Source organism: Octopus bimaculoides, chromosome 14 (assembly GCF_046866305.1).
Source record: "Octopus bimaculoides isolate indiv1 chromosome 14, ASM4686630v1, whole genome shotgun sequence".
Taxonomy (NCBI): Eukaryota; Metazoa; Mollusca; class Cephalopoda; order Octopoda; family Octopodidae; genus Octopus; species Octopus bimaculoides.
In genome coordinates, this window is record NC_142941.1 from 21538041 (window position 1) to 21555432 (window position 17392).

Consider the following 17392-nt stretch of genomic DNA (forward strand, 5'->3'; position numbering starts at 1 on the left):
GGCAGTTGCCGCAGTGGCAACTGAAACCATAGAAATTCCAGTTGAAAAACTGGAAGAATATTTCGGAAGAATGAAGGAGGAGGACGGTGATATTAAGATATCAGCCCACTTCAACGCCAGAGAGACAAAAAGGAAAACAGTAATGTTTAAATCTTATTGTCCACAGAATAAACATTTTAAACATTTTGAAAAAGACAAAATAGAGAAATTCCTGGCCCCTATGTGGAAGGACATTGCATACATCGAGAAGGGAAAGGCATATGCGACAATTAAAGTCAGGTTTGCAACTGAAGAGATGGCCCACGGGTGCTCCGTGAGCCCCCTGCAAACAAAGGAGGTGGTGCTTCTGCCAACCTACATGGGGAGGCACACTTCTTGTGTAAAGATGACAGAAGTGCCACCAGATATCGACCAACATGAAGTGATGGCTGCCCTGTTGTTTAACAGGACATAAAAAATAAAAGTTTTGCAGATAACATGTTCTGCTCCCCAGAACTGTCTGGGACAGAGCATTTCAGCCATAATTCAGGGGCCACTGGAAGATATACAAATGCTTCCAGACAAGGTGCTCGTGGGTGAGAATGTGGCCCTTCAAATACAGGTGGAAGGAAAAAACCCACCTGTTATGAGTGTGGAAAGAAGGGCCACATTCGCCTTGACTGCGAAGAAAGAAAAAAGAGAGAGGAAGAAAAGAGAAAAAATGACAATCTTATACAGACACCAGGCACTACATCCGAAAAAAACAACCCCAAGCCCCAACACACACCAGCCCCCACAAAGACAAACACTCCCACTCCCTCTGTTGCAGTGCTGGCCCCCAAACAAAACAATGAAAAGACCCAGCCCCTGCACACTCAAGTCCCTGCAAAAACAAAATTGCCCACCCCCTTGAAACCAGAGGCACCTGTTGTAGAAAAAAATACAGCTCCCCCAGACAAAACCATGGAGGTGGCTGAGAGGAAGTTCATGACAGTTCGGAAACGAACACATGCACCTTCCCCACCCATATCCCCCACAGGAAAAAGCAGCACTTCACCACAAATAACAAAAAAAGACCCCGCTCCATCACCACAGGAAAAGAAAAAGATGAAAAAATTTTGGTAGAATACAATACTAAAAACATTTACACGGACGAAGTGATCAAAAACCATCATACAGCCAAAATATACCTTCAACATAGGAGTATGGACAAGAGGTGCGCTTGGATAGGGGAAACCCTATACAGGGAGCTGAAGGAGAGGCATCCAATGAACATCAGGAAGATTATAGCCCTGTCCTGCTACTTGAAGAAGGAGGAGAAGGAAGGGACTGCTTCATGGGTGGTGAGGTCAGCCCCAACATCACCAGTTAAGGGTAAGTAGAACCCTTGCTTTTTTCCCATTGTTTTTAATGGCTGCACTCAACCTTGGATGTTTGAATGTGCATGGTCTGAGCTCGAAGTGGAAGCAAGCCTGTTTCCTTGATGACCTCAGATCACACAATATGCATATGATGGTTGCTACAGAGACCAAGCTGGATAGTCTACAAACCTTCTCGCCCCTCCTGAATGGCTATGAGAAAATCATGTCTCCTGACCAGACAAGAGGTCGAGGTGGGGGTAGTTGTACTGATCCGAAAAGGCTTGGCTCTGCAGACAAGTACAGTCTATGTAGACATAGAAGGTGGGCTGGTTATCCTTGATGTGACATACAGCAGTAAGGCCTTCAGGTTGATCGGGATCTATGCACCTTGTGATAGAGGATTACACACTGATTTTTATTGGCACCTAGAGAACTTTCTCATGATGTTGAAGACATTAGTGGTGTTAGGAGACTTTAACACTATTGTTGACGCACACATCGATAGTGTTGGCTCGACTGGTATATATATATATATATATATATGTATATGTATATATACACACACTTATGAATTTGTTTTATATGATTCCTTATGTGAAATTGTGTTTTGAAACATTCATCTTGCAAGATGCTACATAAGGATTTTATTGGAACAATGCCCAAGCCACTATCCACCTGTTTGTTACTATAAACAAAACAATGATGTGACTAACATCAATGTTGTTATTATATCCAACTTTATGAAGCATGGTACAATAGCAGTCCATCTCTTCCAAAGAAAGCTGACAGATTTTCTTTGGAGCAAAGCCTTTAATACCAACAAAATTCTCTATTTTTCAGATGGTGCTGCTTCACAACATAAAAATTGTAAGAATTTTATAAATTTTTGTTACCATTTTATAGATTTCCATACTGATGTAGAGCGGCACTTCTTTGTTATTTCTCATAACAAGAGATCTTGTAATGGCTTAGGAGGCACAATTAAATGAATGGCAGCTCAGGCAAGTTTACAATGTCCTTTCAATGAACAAATCGTGACTCCAAGACAACTTCATGACTATGGTCAGCAAAACATTCCTGCAATTAATTTTATCTACTCCTCAAATGATGAAATGCAGAATGAGAAAAATCTATTGAGAGAGAGATTTAGAAACAATTCCAGGGACACAGTAGTTGCATTGCTTTATCCCAAACTCACCTTCAGAAATTACGGTAAAAATGATATCTACAATTATACTAAAATTAGTATCTCCATGCAAGATGCTATTCAATTTGAGGGCATAAAAGGATTTGTAGCTGCAACCTATGATGGTGACTGGTGGTTAGCCTGTGTTATAGAAACATACCCAGAAACTATGCAAGTAAAACTCACCTTTCTTGAACCTAAGGGACTCTCATCATCATTTCAGTATCCTAGAAAGTCAAATGTTTTAACAGTGGGTTATTTAGATATCCTTTGTAAATTTGACCCCTAGAACTGCTACAGGAAGAACATATACTTTGACAGAAAAAGAAATGAAAAATGCACCAGAGTTATTAATTTCAAGAAAATTGTCTCGTTAAATTTCAAACATTTCAGAATTTCATCTAACAAGTACCTAATCATTTAAAGCAAGACAAGGGTGGGGGAGTTGGGACATGTGGTTTCATCTGCTAAGATATCAGGAGTGACCCCTTAGGCAATGGGGACGTCAACAATTTCTTTGATGATTCTAAGTGTTGGCAATGGCATTGCCACTTTTGACCATAGCAGAGCAGAAAAGTAGTTAAAGTAGATATTATTACTGAAATAATAAAAATGCTTATTTTGATTATCAGCACTTTGTTTTCTCCATCAAGCTCAAATTATCTTGATTAGCAAGCGATTTTTGATAATTTGTCACTACTTTTCACTATGATTATATTTATTAAAAATATTTCCCATTGAAAAGGGAATAAGAATCCATACAAATTAAAAGGTTATAGGCAAAAAGTACACGTGGAAACAGCAGGGTCATATGTTTAAAGACATTTCTTTTTTTTCCTTTAAGTGAACAGGAAAAATATTTTTTTGCATTAAATATCATAGTCTGTGCCTAGCTAAAGAACATGTTTGAAACATGCTCTTAACTATGCACAGGTTATTATATCTAATAAAAGGCACTTAATGTAGCAAATGTAAAAATACATTTCCTGTTTGATTAAAGGGAAAAAAATGTAAAAAAAAATCTTTAAACATGACTGTGCTGTTTCCACTTTTACTTTTTACACACACATATACACATACACACACACACACACACACACACACACACACACACACACACACACACACACACAAACCGTTTTGGTTTTAATTGCTATAGCCACCTATGTTATAATGTATTTAGTATATCTTAATATATTAATATATTATTATAATATTTTATTGTATGTTTACTATATATAAATATACATACATATATATACATACATATATATATATATATATATATATATATATATATATATAAATATATATATATATATAGACAGTTTAGATATAGATTCAAGGCTTGAATATGGTACTTATGCGAAGGCACCCGAACATCACATCCCAAAAAGGATGGGTGATTAAAATCAAACAATAAGCAACACGGATTTCAAAAGTGATTGCAGTACGCACGTTTCATGCTACTTCAATTTATTTAAGTAATGTGAGCATTACCTTAAATGCAATATGAAGAGCAATCTTCAGCTGTTATAGTCATCTAGAGCTATCAACTAGCACATATTTATTTTGGTAATTGAAACTTTACAACATATATTCCTGATCTCTATCCTTAACATCTAATCTACTTAAATCAGTCATCAGATTCCTGTATTGATTATCCTTGTTATTTCCTAACATCCTTTCTTTTCTCAGTCCCTTAAACATCAGTATACACATTATTATAAACTAATATAAATCCGATAATAATTTTTATCTTTTATTCACATTATATAAATAAGGCTTACCTATGTGTCTCCTAAATAGTATCATTATCTTATCGTCAGCTAATAAGTTTTTTTAAAGATAATTCAAAATAGTGTTCATGATCACTATATACTTAATATACTTAATATCCTTAAATTTTACACCCTATCCAGAGCCCCTGAATTCAATATTGACATTATTTCATGATTTTTGTGGAAGATAACTACAACTCATTTTATTTTATTAACATACCTCTTATTGTGTAAACATTAGTTAGAATTCTGTTGTTGTCTGTACCACTATACTGTTACTCTATTCAGACTAAAAGTAAAAAACCTATTTGACCCATATACCTAGGGCTATAATTCCTCAACATTAATTCCTCAACATTTTGATAGTAATAAAATGACCTGATACTACTATGACCAGTGAAACCTCTAGATTCTAATACTTTTATAGCCTTGTCCATGCATACTGCTTACACCTTCCCTCTCTTTAGAAGTAATTGTCCCTTTGCTATCACCACTAGATAAGAAACAATAGAATTCTGAGACAGTTAAAACTTTTGTCTAGAATCAATTACTAGCCTGATAGACCCTGCTATGTCAAGATGGACTTATACATTCTTCCTCTGCTCTCTCCCACTTGGTTTTAATATGTTGCCACATTTGTAATATGTCTTTTTTTCTACATTTTTTTGTGCAGCTGAAGATTGCTCTTCATATTGCATTTAAGGTAATGCTCACATTACTTAAATAAATTGAAGTAGCATGAAACGTGCGTACTGCAATCACTTTTGAAATCCGTGTTGCTTATTGTTTGATTATATATATATATATATATATATATACTTATTTATATTATATATACATTTATATTATACTAGCAGAAGTGCCCGGCGTTGCTCGGGGCTTAATTGTTTTAAAGTACTGTTGATGATTGTACTATGTTTTTTGTTTTTCCTTGTGGAAGGAACGCAAAAGAATCAATCTCGCTGCCCACACGCGAGCAGCCAACGTAAAGCTGACCATGAGAGAAACACGGCTCCCCTAAATGCATTCCTGCGACAGACAGTGTTTGCCCCTGTGCTTTGTTAATTGAGATTGCGAAGCATGGCCTCACTGAGAACTGGGACCTCCGAAATGTGAAAGGTAGGTCTGCTGCTGATGGGAAAAGATGCATTCTGGGTATGAGGACAATGTTGCCTCGACCACACCCTGTGATTATTGTGGCCTCAATCAGATTAGGAGATAAGGACTTAACGATTAAACGTGTGCTGTTGCATTGTTTAGGCAAAACCAAATTTCGAATGAGTATTATAGGGGCACCAACTTTAAGTTTGAGAATGTGTGGAGGTAGTCCAGGGGGCTCAAGGGAATTTAGTACTTCTATTGGATAGTTGATGACGTCCTCAGGGTCAGGAGTTGTATCAATAGACTTATATATATAGTCATCTCCAAGAATGATTTTTAGCATTTGATCATCAATATGGTTAACAGTTGTATTCTTCGGGGCTAGAATAGCCCTTTGGCCAATCCAATCCATATTATGATAATTTGCTTGGAGATCTGGGAAAACTGCATCGGTGAGATCAGAAGGCGTATCAACAATGGTACAAAGTGAATCAATGGTAATATTACCCTTTTCATCGCAGGGAGTTTTGGCTTCGCCAAGTGCAAGGAGGGTGTGAGAAAATTCTGCTGATGCTACGTCACCTCGCATATGAGCCCGCATGTTAGTGTGAAGTTTGATAGTCTTCACCAGGGGCCACAATGCAGATGACTTAAGACACGCACGTACTGTACCAGCTGTATTCCCCTTGGGAATAACTGGCAGTGTTTGCCTGAAGTCCCCTAAAAGAAGAAGTGTTATGCCTCCCATGGGAACTGTAGAGTCTTTGATGTCTCTCAGAGATCTATCTAGCGCCTCAAGAGCACCTCTGTGGGCCATTGTACATTCATCCCAAACAATAAGCTTGCATCGTCTGAACACTTCTGCCTGCTCTGAGCTGTTACTGATGTTGCAAATTGGTGTGTTCGTCTTTGCTAAGTCAAGTGGGAGCTTGAAAGTGGAGTGAGTTGTCCTGCCGCCTGGCAACAAAGTAGCCGCAATTCCAGATGATGCCACAGCTAAGGCAATGCCTTGTGTTCGCCTAATCTCAGCCAATATTAATTTTGTGAGAAAAGTTTTGCCAGTTCCTGCAGGAGTGTCGAGGAAGAAAATCTCCCCAGCTTTGTCCCAGACAGAATTAATAATGGAGTTGTAAGCGAACTTCTGTTCTGGAAGGAGCTTTGGCTCATTGTTCGCTATGTACAGGGCAAGTTCATCAACATTATAACATGTCTCACGCAGCAAATCGGAAGACAGTGTGTTTGGGCATTCCCGGTTTGTTGAAAGTAGACCATACACTGGCAACAGACTCCCGCCCATATTGAGAACAGTATCTTCAATTTCAAGCAGTGCTCTGTTGTAAATGAGGTCACTGTAGTCGATGTCGATTGATGGATTTAGCAAGTGAACCTGATGCAGGAAATCTTCAGACATGTAATTTTTGTAGGTCAGCCATAAAGAGGCAGGATCACCCAAGTCGCACCATAGGAGTAGAATAGCGAAAAGCGATCTTAGTCTTTTAGGGGATTTTAACAAAATGCCCTCCGCCATAGTGGCGGCCCATTGTGAATCGTCCTCCAAAAGTCCACGCCTGAAGCAGGCTTCGCGGAAAGTGTCACATAATTCACCGTCAACAGTTCTTATATCTTGAAAGCTTTGTGGGCCGACAACGTCATGAAGGAGAAGGCGAAGGTGAAAAGACTCATGCTGGTTGGGAGGCACAGTGTACACTCTTCCTAGACAACTGTTAAACTTGACATCGGGATGTCCTTGAACATCCTGACCTGACTTCCTACGCACCCAAGTGTTCTTTGACCACACATAGTAGGACGGAACCTGAGGGTATAAAAGCGTTTTGGCAAATGTGTCACGCCAATTAGAATGAGGTCATTGGTAACCATAGGTACATATATATGTGTGTATTTACGTATGATTGGCAGTGTGTCTGTTTATTTGACTCTCACTCCCGTTCGTTTCTTTGTCTTTTTTCTTGGATCGTTGGTAAACGTTCGTAAGAGAAAGTAGCAATTGAAACGATGTGTAAGAGGAATAGAAATAGTTAATTTTAGAGGGGCAAAGTAATTTTGTATGTATCTGTCATTACAGTATCGAAATGTGATTGTTTCAGTTTTGATAGTTTTCTTTTTCTCCTTCCTTTCTTTTTGTATTTGTTGTTGTATTTTCGTAAAGGTTCATAAGAGAAAGTAGGACATAAGAGGAAGTAGGAGTTGAAAGGATTTGTATTAGAAAGAGGAAATTAGATTTTATTAGGGAGAAAATGTTTACTCCTGTAGTTTTACGGATTTTATTCATTATTAGGAAATTTTTGGAGTGAAAAAATGACGCAGTGACCTAACTTATTGTATTTAGAATATTGATTGCGATTGTTTAATTGAAGAAATTTTGAATTGTGTAAATGTATGAATTTTAAACATACAAACACACAGAGTAGATTTGCCTTTTATAGTATAGATATATACTTACACACATATATGTATACATATATACTCATAAGCATAATATTTGTACACATATATATACACATATATACGTACACACCCATATATATACACACACACATCCTATGTATATATATATGGATTATATGGATACATATTGGTACATGTATACTTGTGTGTGTGTGTGTGTGTGTGTGTGTGTGTGTGTGTGTGTGTGTGTGTGTGTGTGTGTGTAAGCCATCTAAAAATCAGTATGTCAGGAAAAAATGCATTTGTATATCTGTCAGTAGAGTGGGTATATTAATCAAAGTGTACAGTATTATATACCCATTATGGCTGATCTTACAAGTTGGTTTCACACTACGGGGTTCAAAAGAGTGTAACAGTCTGATCATGTAACCCTGTAGTCTTCAGAGATGGCAGTAATGGTATTAAATATGGCAGAACTAATTGGTAAGATCAGCAGTAATGGATATATATAATACTGTACACTTAGATTAATGTGTGTGTGTGTGTGTGTGTGTGTGCGTGCGTGTGTGTGAATGTGTGTATCTGTGTGTGTATATGTACATATGTGTATGTATATGCATGTACATATGTGTATGTGTATATATAGGGGGTTGGACAAAGTAATGGAAACACCTTAAAATTTCAAACAAATATATTTTAATATGGGGTAGGGCCACCTTTGGCAGTAATTACAACTTGAATTCTATGAAGTATGGACTCATACAAAGTTTGAATTGTTTCCAAAGGAATTTTTGTCCATTTTTCAATTAAAACAGTCTCCAGTTCTTGTAGTGATGATGGTGGAGGATATCAACTCTTTACTTGTTTTTCTAAAATGCACCATAAATGTTCAATAATATTGAGATCTGGGGACTGTGGTGGCCAGATAAGATGTTCAACTTCACTAGAATGTTCCTCGTGCCATTCAGTAACAATTTTAGGTGTGTGAATTGGTGTATTATCATCCTTAAAGATTGTGTTTCCCTCCAGATACAGTTCCGCAACCGTAGGATGAATTTGATCAGATAAAATGCTTAGTCTTGACTCTTAATTCTGCCATGAAGGGAAACCATTGGGCCAGCATATTTCCAAGATATAGCCCCTAGATCATCACAGATCCACCTCCATGTTTAACAGTTGGAAGAAGGCAGTCTGGGTCAAATGCTTCTTTTGGCTGTCTCCACATGCATACTCGGTCAGCGGTTGAAAATAGGGTAAAGGATGATTCGTCCAAGAAAATAACATTCTTCCACTGCTCTAGGGGCCAATTCTGTAGATTTTTACTCCACTCTAAACACTTTGCAACATTTGTTTTTGAAAGTAGTAGTTTTCTGATTGCAGCCCTCCTGTGAAATCCTGGGTCTCTGTCTTTCACCAGTACCATCCAATTTCAGTGATCGGCACTTCTTTATACAGCTGTCTTCATTCATATGTGTCACATATCCAAACCAATGTAATCTTCTCTCTTGCATACTGCATCTGATTCCTCTTATGCCCAACTTTTCTCTCAACACACTATATATATATAAACTTTCTCTCTTCTTTTTTTTTTCTATGATATCTGATTTGCTTCTCCTTCCTTCATTCTAACTATCTATACTGCTCCTGATTACTATCTAAATATAATACTTCATCCAAATGTAAAATTTGTATTTTCTAGTTTCTCTGTCTGAAAAATTTCTACTAGGAAATTCCTTGCATGTCTATCCAACATGTAAAACTCTGTAATTCCAATTAGCAAATGAAACATGTGTAATGGTGAAATAAATAATCCTTTCTACTGGAAGCACAAGACCTCAAATTTGTGGGGAGGGGTCTAGTCGATTACATTGACCCCAGTGTTCCACTGGTACTTAATTTATTGACCCTGAAAGGATGAAAGACAAAGTCGACCTCAGCGGACTTTGAACTCAGAACATAGCGGCAGAGGAAATACCACTAAGCATTTCATCTGGCACGCTAATGAGTCTGCCAGCTCACTGCCTTTGTGCTGAATGGTGAAATAAATAATACCAAACAACTGCAGGTTTTGTTATATATATATTTATATATATATATATATATATATGTATGTATGTATGTATGTATGTATGTATGTATGTATGTATGACAGGCTTCTTTCAGTTTCCGTTTCCCAAATCTATTCACAAGGCTTTGGTCAGTCCCAGACTATAGTAGAAGACATTTACCAGAGGTGCCACACAGTGGGACTAAGCCTGGAACCAAGCTTCTTACTACACAGACATGCTTGCTCCTATATATCATGATCATCATTGTTGTCACCATTATCGTTGTTGTCTATTTTATTGTTTGCATGGCTCATACTGGATTTGTTACAGCAGATTTCCTACAACCAGATACTGTTTCCTGTTGCTAAGCCTCACCTATTTCTATGAAAGTTAATGTTTCTTTACCATAGAAGACAGGAAATTAACAACATAGCTTGTATGACAGTGACGCCTATTAACAGTCATCACATGATATCAGTACAAACATACACGCAAACACACACACACATATGCACATGCACGCGCACACACACGCGCACACAAATTTATAAAAATATAATGGGTTCTTTTCAGTTTCTGTCTTCTGTGTCTAGATATGTAATGGTCTTCATCCAGAAAAGGGCAAATTTTCTCAACCAGCTCTGATATTCTAACGTCCCCCCCCTCCAACCTCCCATCATCTCTCACCTCCTCTCTACCGTCTTTGAACCTTTTGTGCCAGCTGAAAAGTTAATCCATATGCAGTCTGGAGCATTTTATAAGTTTCTGTAGTGTTTTTACCCAGTTTAAGACAAGATTTTATTGCATAGTGAGCATTCAAACATCCCAGCTGCATTCTGCAAACTAGTCAGCTGTGACAAACAGTGTTTATTAGGGCATATTCAGAATGTTGTCACAGCAGTTACCTTCAATCTGGAATAATGAAAGTTGGTAGGTCAGCTTATTAGATGTATAGTAATGATATGCGAAAATTACAATAATCTAGGACATTTATAACTACCTATTCTAAAAAAGTGAAAATTTGTGAATGCACCTCATGTATATATGTATATATATATAGCTACGACCTTCCTGTACACCTTGTGCATGCAACCCTTCAGCTTTGAGAGTGCTTGGTCCTATACATGTGGCTATAGGCGATTGCGCTGTGGGACCGGCCACAGTAAAAATAGGGAGCAAATGTGTGGCTATGTAGTAAGACGCTCACTTCCCAACCACATGGTTCCAGGTTCAGTCCCACTGCATGGCATCTTGGGTAAGTGCTTTCTACAATAGCCTCAGGCTGACCAAAGCATTTGAGTGGATTTGGTAGAGGAGACTGAAAGAAGCCCATTGTATATCGTGAGGAAGCCTACCGAGCAACGACAGCAGCCGTTCTCGGGCCGGTGTTTCAAATGTCAGGGACCGCACATGGCAAGGGAATGCGCCGAATCGGGGCCCATCTGCTATCGATGCAGGAAGACTGGGCACATCGCCCGTGATTGCGACCAGGGAAACGACCGTGGGGAAGTTGCTGCCTCTCAAACTTTCCCCGCAACCAAGTAGAGGCGCTTGTGGAGGCGCAGCCCGTGGTTGAAGTCGAGGCCGAGGGGAAGAAGTTCAAGGCCCTCATGGACACGGGTTGCACGACTACCCTCATGACGCCAAGGGTGGCGAAGAAATGGGATGGGACGAGTAGCGTCCGGGCGGTCGACGGTAGAGAGATCCGTTGCAGGGGCAGCTCCAGTCTGGAGATAGCGTTACCAAGCGCGGCGCTGAGGCTACGGGTGATCGTGATCGACTATGTGATAGACGGGATTGATGTCGTGTTGGGGATGGACACCATCAACCGTCTTGGTGGCGTTAGAATTGCGGGAGATGAGGTCACGTTCGGAAGCGTGGGGGCATCGTGTGCCGTGAGTCGGGACCGCCAGGGAGAGCAGAGCCCCGTCGGGGACAGCGCCGCTTACACCATCGAAGACAAAGATTTTCAGGCGGCGTTTGATGGTCGGAGGTGGTTATTGTTAAGGTGGAATCAGTGGTCACCAGGTTGTTGTTGATGCGCAAGATGAAAGAAGAACAGTGATCAAAGTCATAAAGAAATATTTATTTACCATTACTTAATATAATACCATGCCTCGACAGGCAGGTGTGTGATATAATATAAGTGGAAGAGCATGCGAGATAAAGGAAGTTAACTTCTTGTATAGTTGGTGTTTGTGTTCTTATCATTGTATTGTAGTAACCTACAGATAGAGATGGAGTAAAGTTCTAGAGAAAAGAAAGTGAGCTAGTGAGAGTGAGAGTTGAAGGAAGTTGTGTTTCATAGTTTCTTTCTTGCTCTGGCTGTTTGTCTTTGGCCATGACTCTAGTTGTCTGTTCCCTAAATGTTGCTCTCACTAACTGATTTTGCCTTACCAAATTCTAGTATTTATAACTATCCAAAACTAGCTAGAAGGATAGACATATTGTTGAGAACAATAGATTTCGTTGGAGGTTTGTTATCTCTATTCCAGCTTTTGGTGGCCTAGAAGAGGGTAGAAGGGTCAAGTGGCAAAAACATCGTTCTGCTTAGCAAAGGCATCTGGCAAATGTAACTGCTGTCACTCACAGAAAAACTATTGTTTTACCGTGAGAAAAGTGCTGTTGAACTGTTAAGTGAAATTTGGTTATCGAGGATTGAATTCACGCTATGCCTGCATGAAACCACTACACACACACACACATACACACATATATATCAAATGGATGTCTTATAAAACTATTCCAGACATACAATAACAGCCATACCCACAATCCAACACACCTCCACCATCAGCTGCCCCACAGATATGTGTGTGTGTGTGTGTGTGTGTTTGTGTCTGTCTGTGTTTGTCCCCACCACCATCGCTTGGCAACCGATGTTGGTGTATTTACGTCCCCGTAACTTAGCGATTCGGCAAAAGAAAACGCTAGAATAAGTACTAGGCTTACAAAGAATAAGTCCTGAGGTCGATTTTTTTCGACTAAAGGCGGTGCTTCAGCATGGCCGCAGTCAAATGACTGAAAAATAAATGAATGAAAGAATATATATATATATATATATATATATATATATATATATATGGTTTTTCTTTTTTTTTTTTAACGTGACACACTCAAGATCCACTAAATCATTACTGGCATATTTCATATGGAAAGTTGAAGAAAATTATTTTTAAAATTAAAAATTCCGGTAAAAGCAGAAACCTACGTTCAAGCATTTGCATGGTTTTGTTAAAACATTAAATTTTATTTTTAAAAATGCATGACTTATCCAAGTAACCCCTAAGAGCGCACCGTCGCACCGTGGTTGTCCGTTTGAGAACCCCTGCTTTACATCATAATTCTGTTCAATTAGGCTTGATCTGAAGCTTAACAACGATAGAACATAATGTTTTAAGGTAAATTAGCATGGAAAGGTTAATTCCGTTCTTGGTTATTGACTACGATTTGAAATCACAGGTATGAGGAGTAAAAACTTAAAGGAAATCGAACATTTTCCCGAACTCTGCTCTCCGGTACTTAACTATCGCTCTGAGGATTTATAATTCAAACACTCAACGAAACCATAGAAACTGAAGTCAACATTTGTTTCTATCTGAAAATCTCGATTAATCGTTGCTAAAAATCAACAAATACAGTTCCCTGTAGGCGAATTGTATGAAAAGGCAGGTACAATACTACAGAAGTTCATTTAGAGGTCTATGTGTTCTTGAAGGGCATGAAGCTTAATGTTAGTAAATTCCGAAATATTACCTAAATAGCCTGCTATCTATGGATTCTGATGATAAAAGGTGAGAAAGAAAAGAAAACGAACAAATTTCTTGAGAAAAATGTAGAAATATATAACCTAAGAAATGTATTTTATCGAAGGGCAAAGAGGAACGTTTATACCTAATATAATAAACAATATTCAAGCACAGCAAGAAAATGTCACAGGCTAAAGTTTAAGTGCGCTAGTTATGGCGATAAACTTGAACCCTTGGTACCTACATTTTTCTATAATAGCAAAGTAGTAGAATCTGAGGATATTCCTCTGAATATTTTCTATAATTGAATGTGCCTGGAAATATTTAAACAGGAATATTTCTCTTTTTAATACACCGGTTAATTTGACATGCTTTGATCACTAATTCGTTCCTGGGATTCAAATTCGTTCCTACAAAAGAAGAAACAAAAATCCCACTTTCCTGTATTTGGGGAAAATCATTCCATCAAAAATATAATGTTTTATGGATCGACAACTTTTCAACTTTGGCGATATGTTCCCAATTGTTCTTCGTCCTATGGAGTGAAGTCGGTTCATGAAGGGCAGAAATTATCAATGCACGTTAGCTTTCCAGGGAATTTGACGACTCGAATGTTTAAAACTAATCTCAGTTTAACCCGGAAAGCATTCACATTGGGTCCAGGTGGCATGGCATGTTTACTACCCGGACATCTACTGCGAAACAGTGCGACGTGTTTTGGCGTGGGTCGCCGCAACATTTTTCAACAGAATTATAAATTAAAGCAGTGGCCTCCATTAATAAAAAGCCTTAGTACACCTCCCCTGGTGCGAACTTTAGTACTTCGAGGTGGACGTAACAGATCATGTTCCACAGTTATCGACAAAAATACTTTTCAGCCCAAAAATTATGCTAAAGTACCACATAGATCGGACTTAAAAAGATTGCTGGGACTCGCGAAAGGAGAAAAATGGAAGATATTCGGTAAGGAAAACATTTTTTAAAATCCAATTAAATTCCAAATCACATAGGATCTTATATATATTAAATATGATTTATCATAATTTTATCACTGTTATGATAGGACCTGCTTATAACACATTCATTTTTTCCGGAATTTAATTGTATTAGCTATTGATGTGATTTTAAAATTGCGATTTCAAAACAGCTAAACAAAACTTTTCATCTATAAGGGATTCTTCAGGCTATTACAGAATAAAACTTTAACCATCTAACACGCTCGGACTGTACCATCCACTAGGCTAGGTCATTGGAATAATCTCAATCTAATGCAGAATCTGTGGGAATCTCTGATGTTTATGAAGAAAATTTAAACGGTAAACGTAAAAATTTGTTTCAGTAAACTCTGAAGATCCACCTTTATGTTTCATGTCTAGCTAAAAACTCTGTAAAAGTGTCCTACACTAGGTTACTGTCAGCTGGCCATTTGATTACACCTCCTTCACAATCTAAGACATTTTCTGTTATTCAATTTAGATTTATTTGTTTGGCTACTAAATGTCCTCTAGTGGAAGAAAATGTCATCTGTCAAAATTTAGCCAATCAACTCAGTCAGGAAATATATCCAAAAGCAGGTAATGTTTCCATGGCAAATTCTAACTTACAGCACAGATTAATTGATTTTGTACCATTAAAATATCTATTAAAAAAATTTGTTTATATAAAATGTAGAATTGCTTGTTCTATCACAACTTTGTACTGATGTGATTCATGGTATAGCTTTTTTGAAATTGCATAATAGAGTTATTTTTTAAGGCCCATAAATTGTTTTAACTTTGAGTTTGTGGCATGCACTAATGATATCAGATGAGTGGAAGTGAGCAGTCAAGAGACATGAAGGGAAGCGAAAGGAGAAGTGACATCAAGTGAAGAAAAAGAAGACTTGAGTAGCCTCTTTTGGACTGAGGGTGTTGACTAAAATAGATATGTGGTAGGGGTTTCTGCATGTTGTAGCTTCAGGCCAGTGGTTGGGATAGTGAAGGTCTCTGAGTTGCTTAGCAAGTTCAAGTTGTCAAGTGAGGAGTTCCTTTCAAAGTCATTCCCAGAAATTAAAGTAAGACAATTTTTGTCCTTTATACTAAAAGCTCCTTTGGTTCCTTTCACTTTTGTCAACATTTGACACGGTAATGAAAGAAGGATTGGCAACGATGTTCTCAAGTTTTTTTCCAGCAAAAATGAGGTAGCCTGAATCAAAAGAACAAGATTTGTCACTAAATTGCAGGTTAAACAAGATGTGATAAGTCTCATGGCACTGTAACTGGAAGGAAGCAAGCTGAATATATATCTATGGAGTCAGAGCAGAAACTTGAGGAACAATTAAAAGATATGTACGTGGAAGATGTGTACAAGATATACAGCAAATAGCAAATAGCATGGTGAGAGGAGTGAAACTGGTGTTTGTGACTGGTTTCTGCAACTGTATCTTGATGAAGCTGCAGAGATGATAACAGTGGGCAACTTGATGAACAGAACAAGAGTACAGATGCAGAAAACACCCATGATGCTGTGACAATAGCAACAGTGGGATCCAGTAAAGTGGAGCAGCAAAGACTGGAGAAAGGAAGAAAGCAGACTTTCAAGTAATATTGCTTCAGACATTGAAGTATGCATATAGTCAGGAACTGTAAGAGCCAAAGCTCATAATCATCTCACATCAGCCTATGTTCTTCTCAATTCACTTACATGCATTGTTTTTTTTTTTTTTAACAAATTAACACAGTGAATCTAATAGACAGTCACCACACTCATCTCACACCATTTGTTGCATGTCCTCTACATTCACTGTTCATGTGTCGGTGTTGACTTCAAACAAATTTTTTCTTTTCTTTGTAGGAGCCATCACATTTCTATTAGTGTCCAGTACTGTGACAATGTCAGTGCCATTTTGTATTGGCAAGGTGGTAGACATCATAAACTCTGCCTACAAGGATGGAGATGTTATGAGTAAATTGAATGTGATGTGTCAATCTCTTATGGTTATCTTTTTGATTGGTGGCTTGGCCAATTGTGGACGTGTCTATTTAATACAAGTTTCAGGTATGTGTTTTGGCAAATAAAAATTCTTATATTTTTTCTTCTGAGGATGGAAGTAGTAAGATAGATGAAATTAATGGAATAGTGCAAAGGCTGACTCTACAATAAGAGTTTATTCAGTCTCCTCTACCACATCAATATCAACATTAATGAATTGCTAGAGTAAATAATTGTCTTTAATAAAGCAAATCATTTAAATGTGAAGTAAGATTTGTTTGTCATTTCTCAACTAACTAAAATGCAAGGATTACACACACACACACACACACACACACACACACACACACACACAGAGGGTTGGCCAAAAGTCACGCACCAAAACCGTCGATGTTTATATTATTTTATCATCGTTATTATTTTTTAGACATTGCACAGTATTCAATATCGTGATGTTGTTGATTGAAAATATTGTGTCTACTGGGGTTCATATTGTCTGTCAAGTCACAACAAGGACCCCAGACAGACTACTTTACACAATATGCATGCAGTTCCAAGTAATGCCGATTTTTGCAATATGCCTAGATTGTAGGGTATTTCTACTTTCCAGATGTTTTTTTTCACATTGGGTGGTATTGAACGCAATGCTCCAGTAACAACAGGGATAACCTTTATGTTTGACTCTCGTAGCTGCCACATCTTAGCGATCTCAATTATCAGGTCTCCATATTTATCAGTCTTTTCTCTGGCACTGCCATGTCGAATATTAGGCACTCTTGTTTGTCCCTCCTAAAGGTTACTATATCCAGCC

General features: G+C 38.1%; 2 protein-coding genes across 2 annotated transcripts in view; one reads left to right on the top strand and one right to left on the bottom strand.

Moving 5' to 3' along the window:
• Positions 1-3015: 3015 nt before the first annotated feature.
• Positions 3016-6936, bottom strand: LOC106876122 (uncharacterized). Its single transcript, XM_089363320.1, has 2 exons — positions 5411-6936; positions 3016-3124 (listed from the first exon to the last, which is right to left on the bottom strand). The coding sequence occupies exons 1-2, from the start codon at positions 6934-6936 to the stop codon at positions 3016-3018; spliced, it is 1635 nt and encodes a 544-aa protein (XP_089219446.1).
• A 7023-nt stretch (positions 6937-13959) lies between these two features.
• The window catches only part of LOC106876129 (ATP-binding cassette sub-family B member 10, mitochondrial), a 30603-nt gene continuing 27170 nt past the window's right edge, over positions 13960-17392 (top strand). The window contains exons 1-2 of the mRNA XM_014924544.3: positions 13960-14574; positions 16444-16647. Of these exons, the coding sequence (XP_014780030.1) occupies positions 14088-14574; positions 16444-16647 (691 nt within the window). The 5' untranslated portion in view covers positions 13960-14087. The remainder of the gene's footprint in view (positions 14575-16443; positions 16648-17392) is intronic.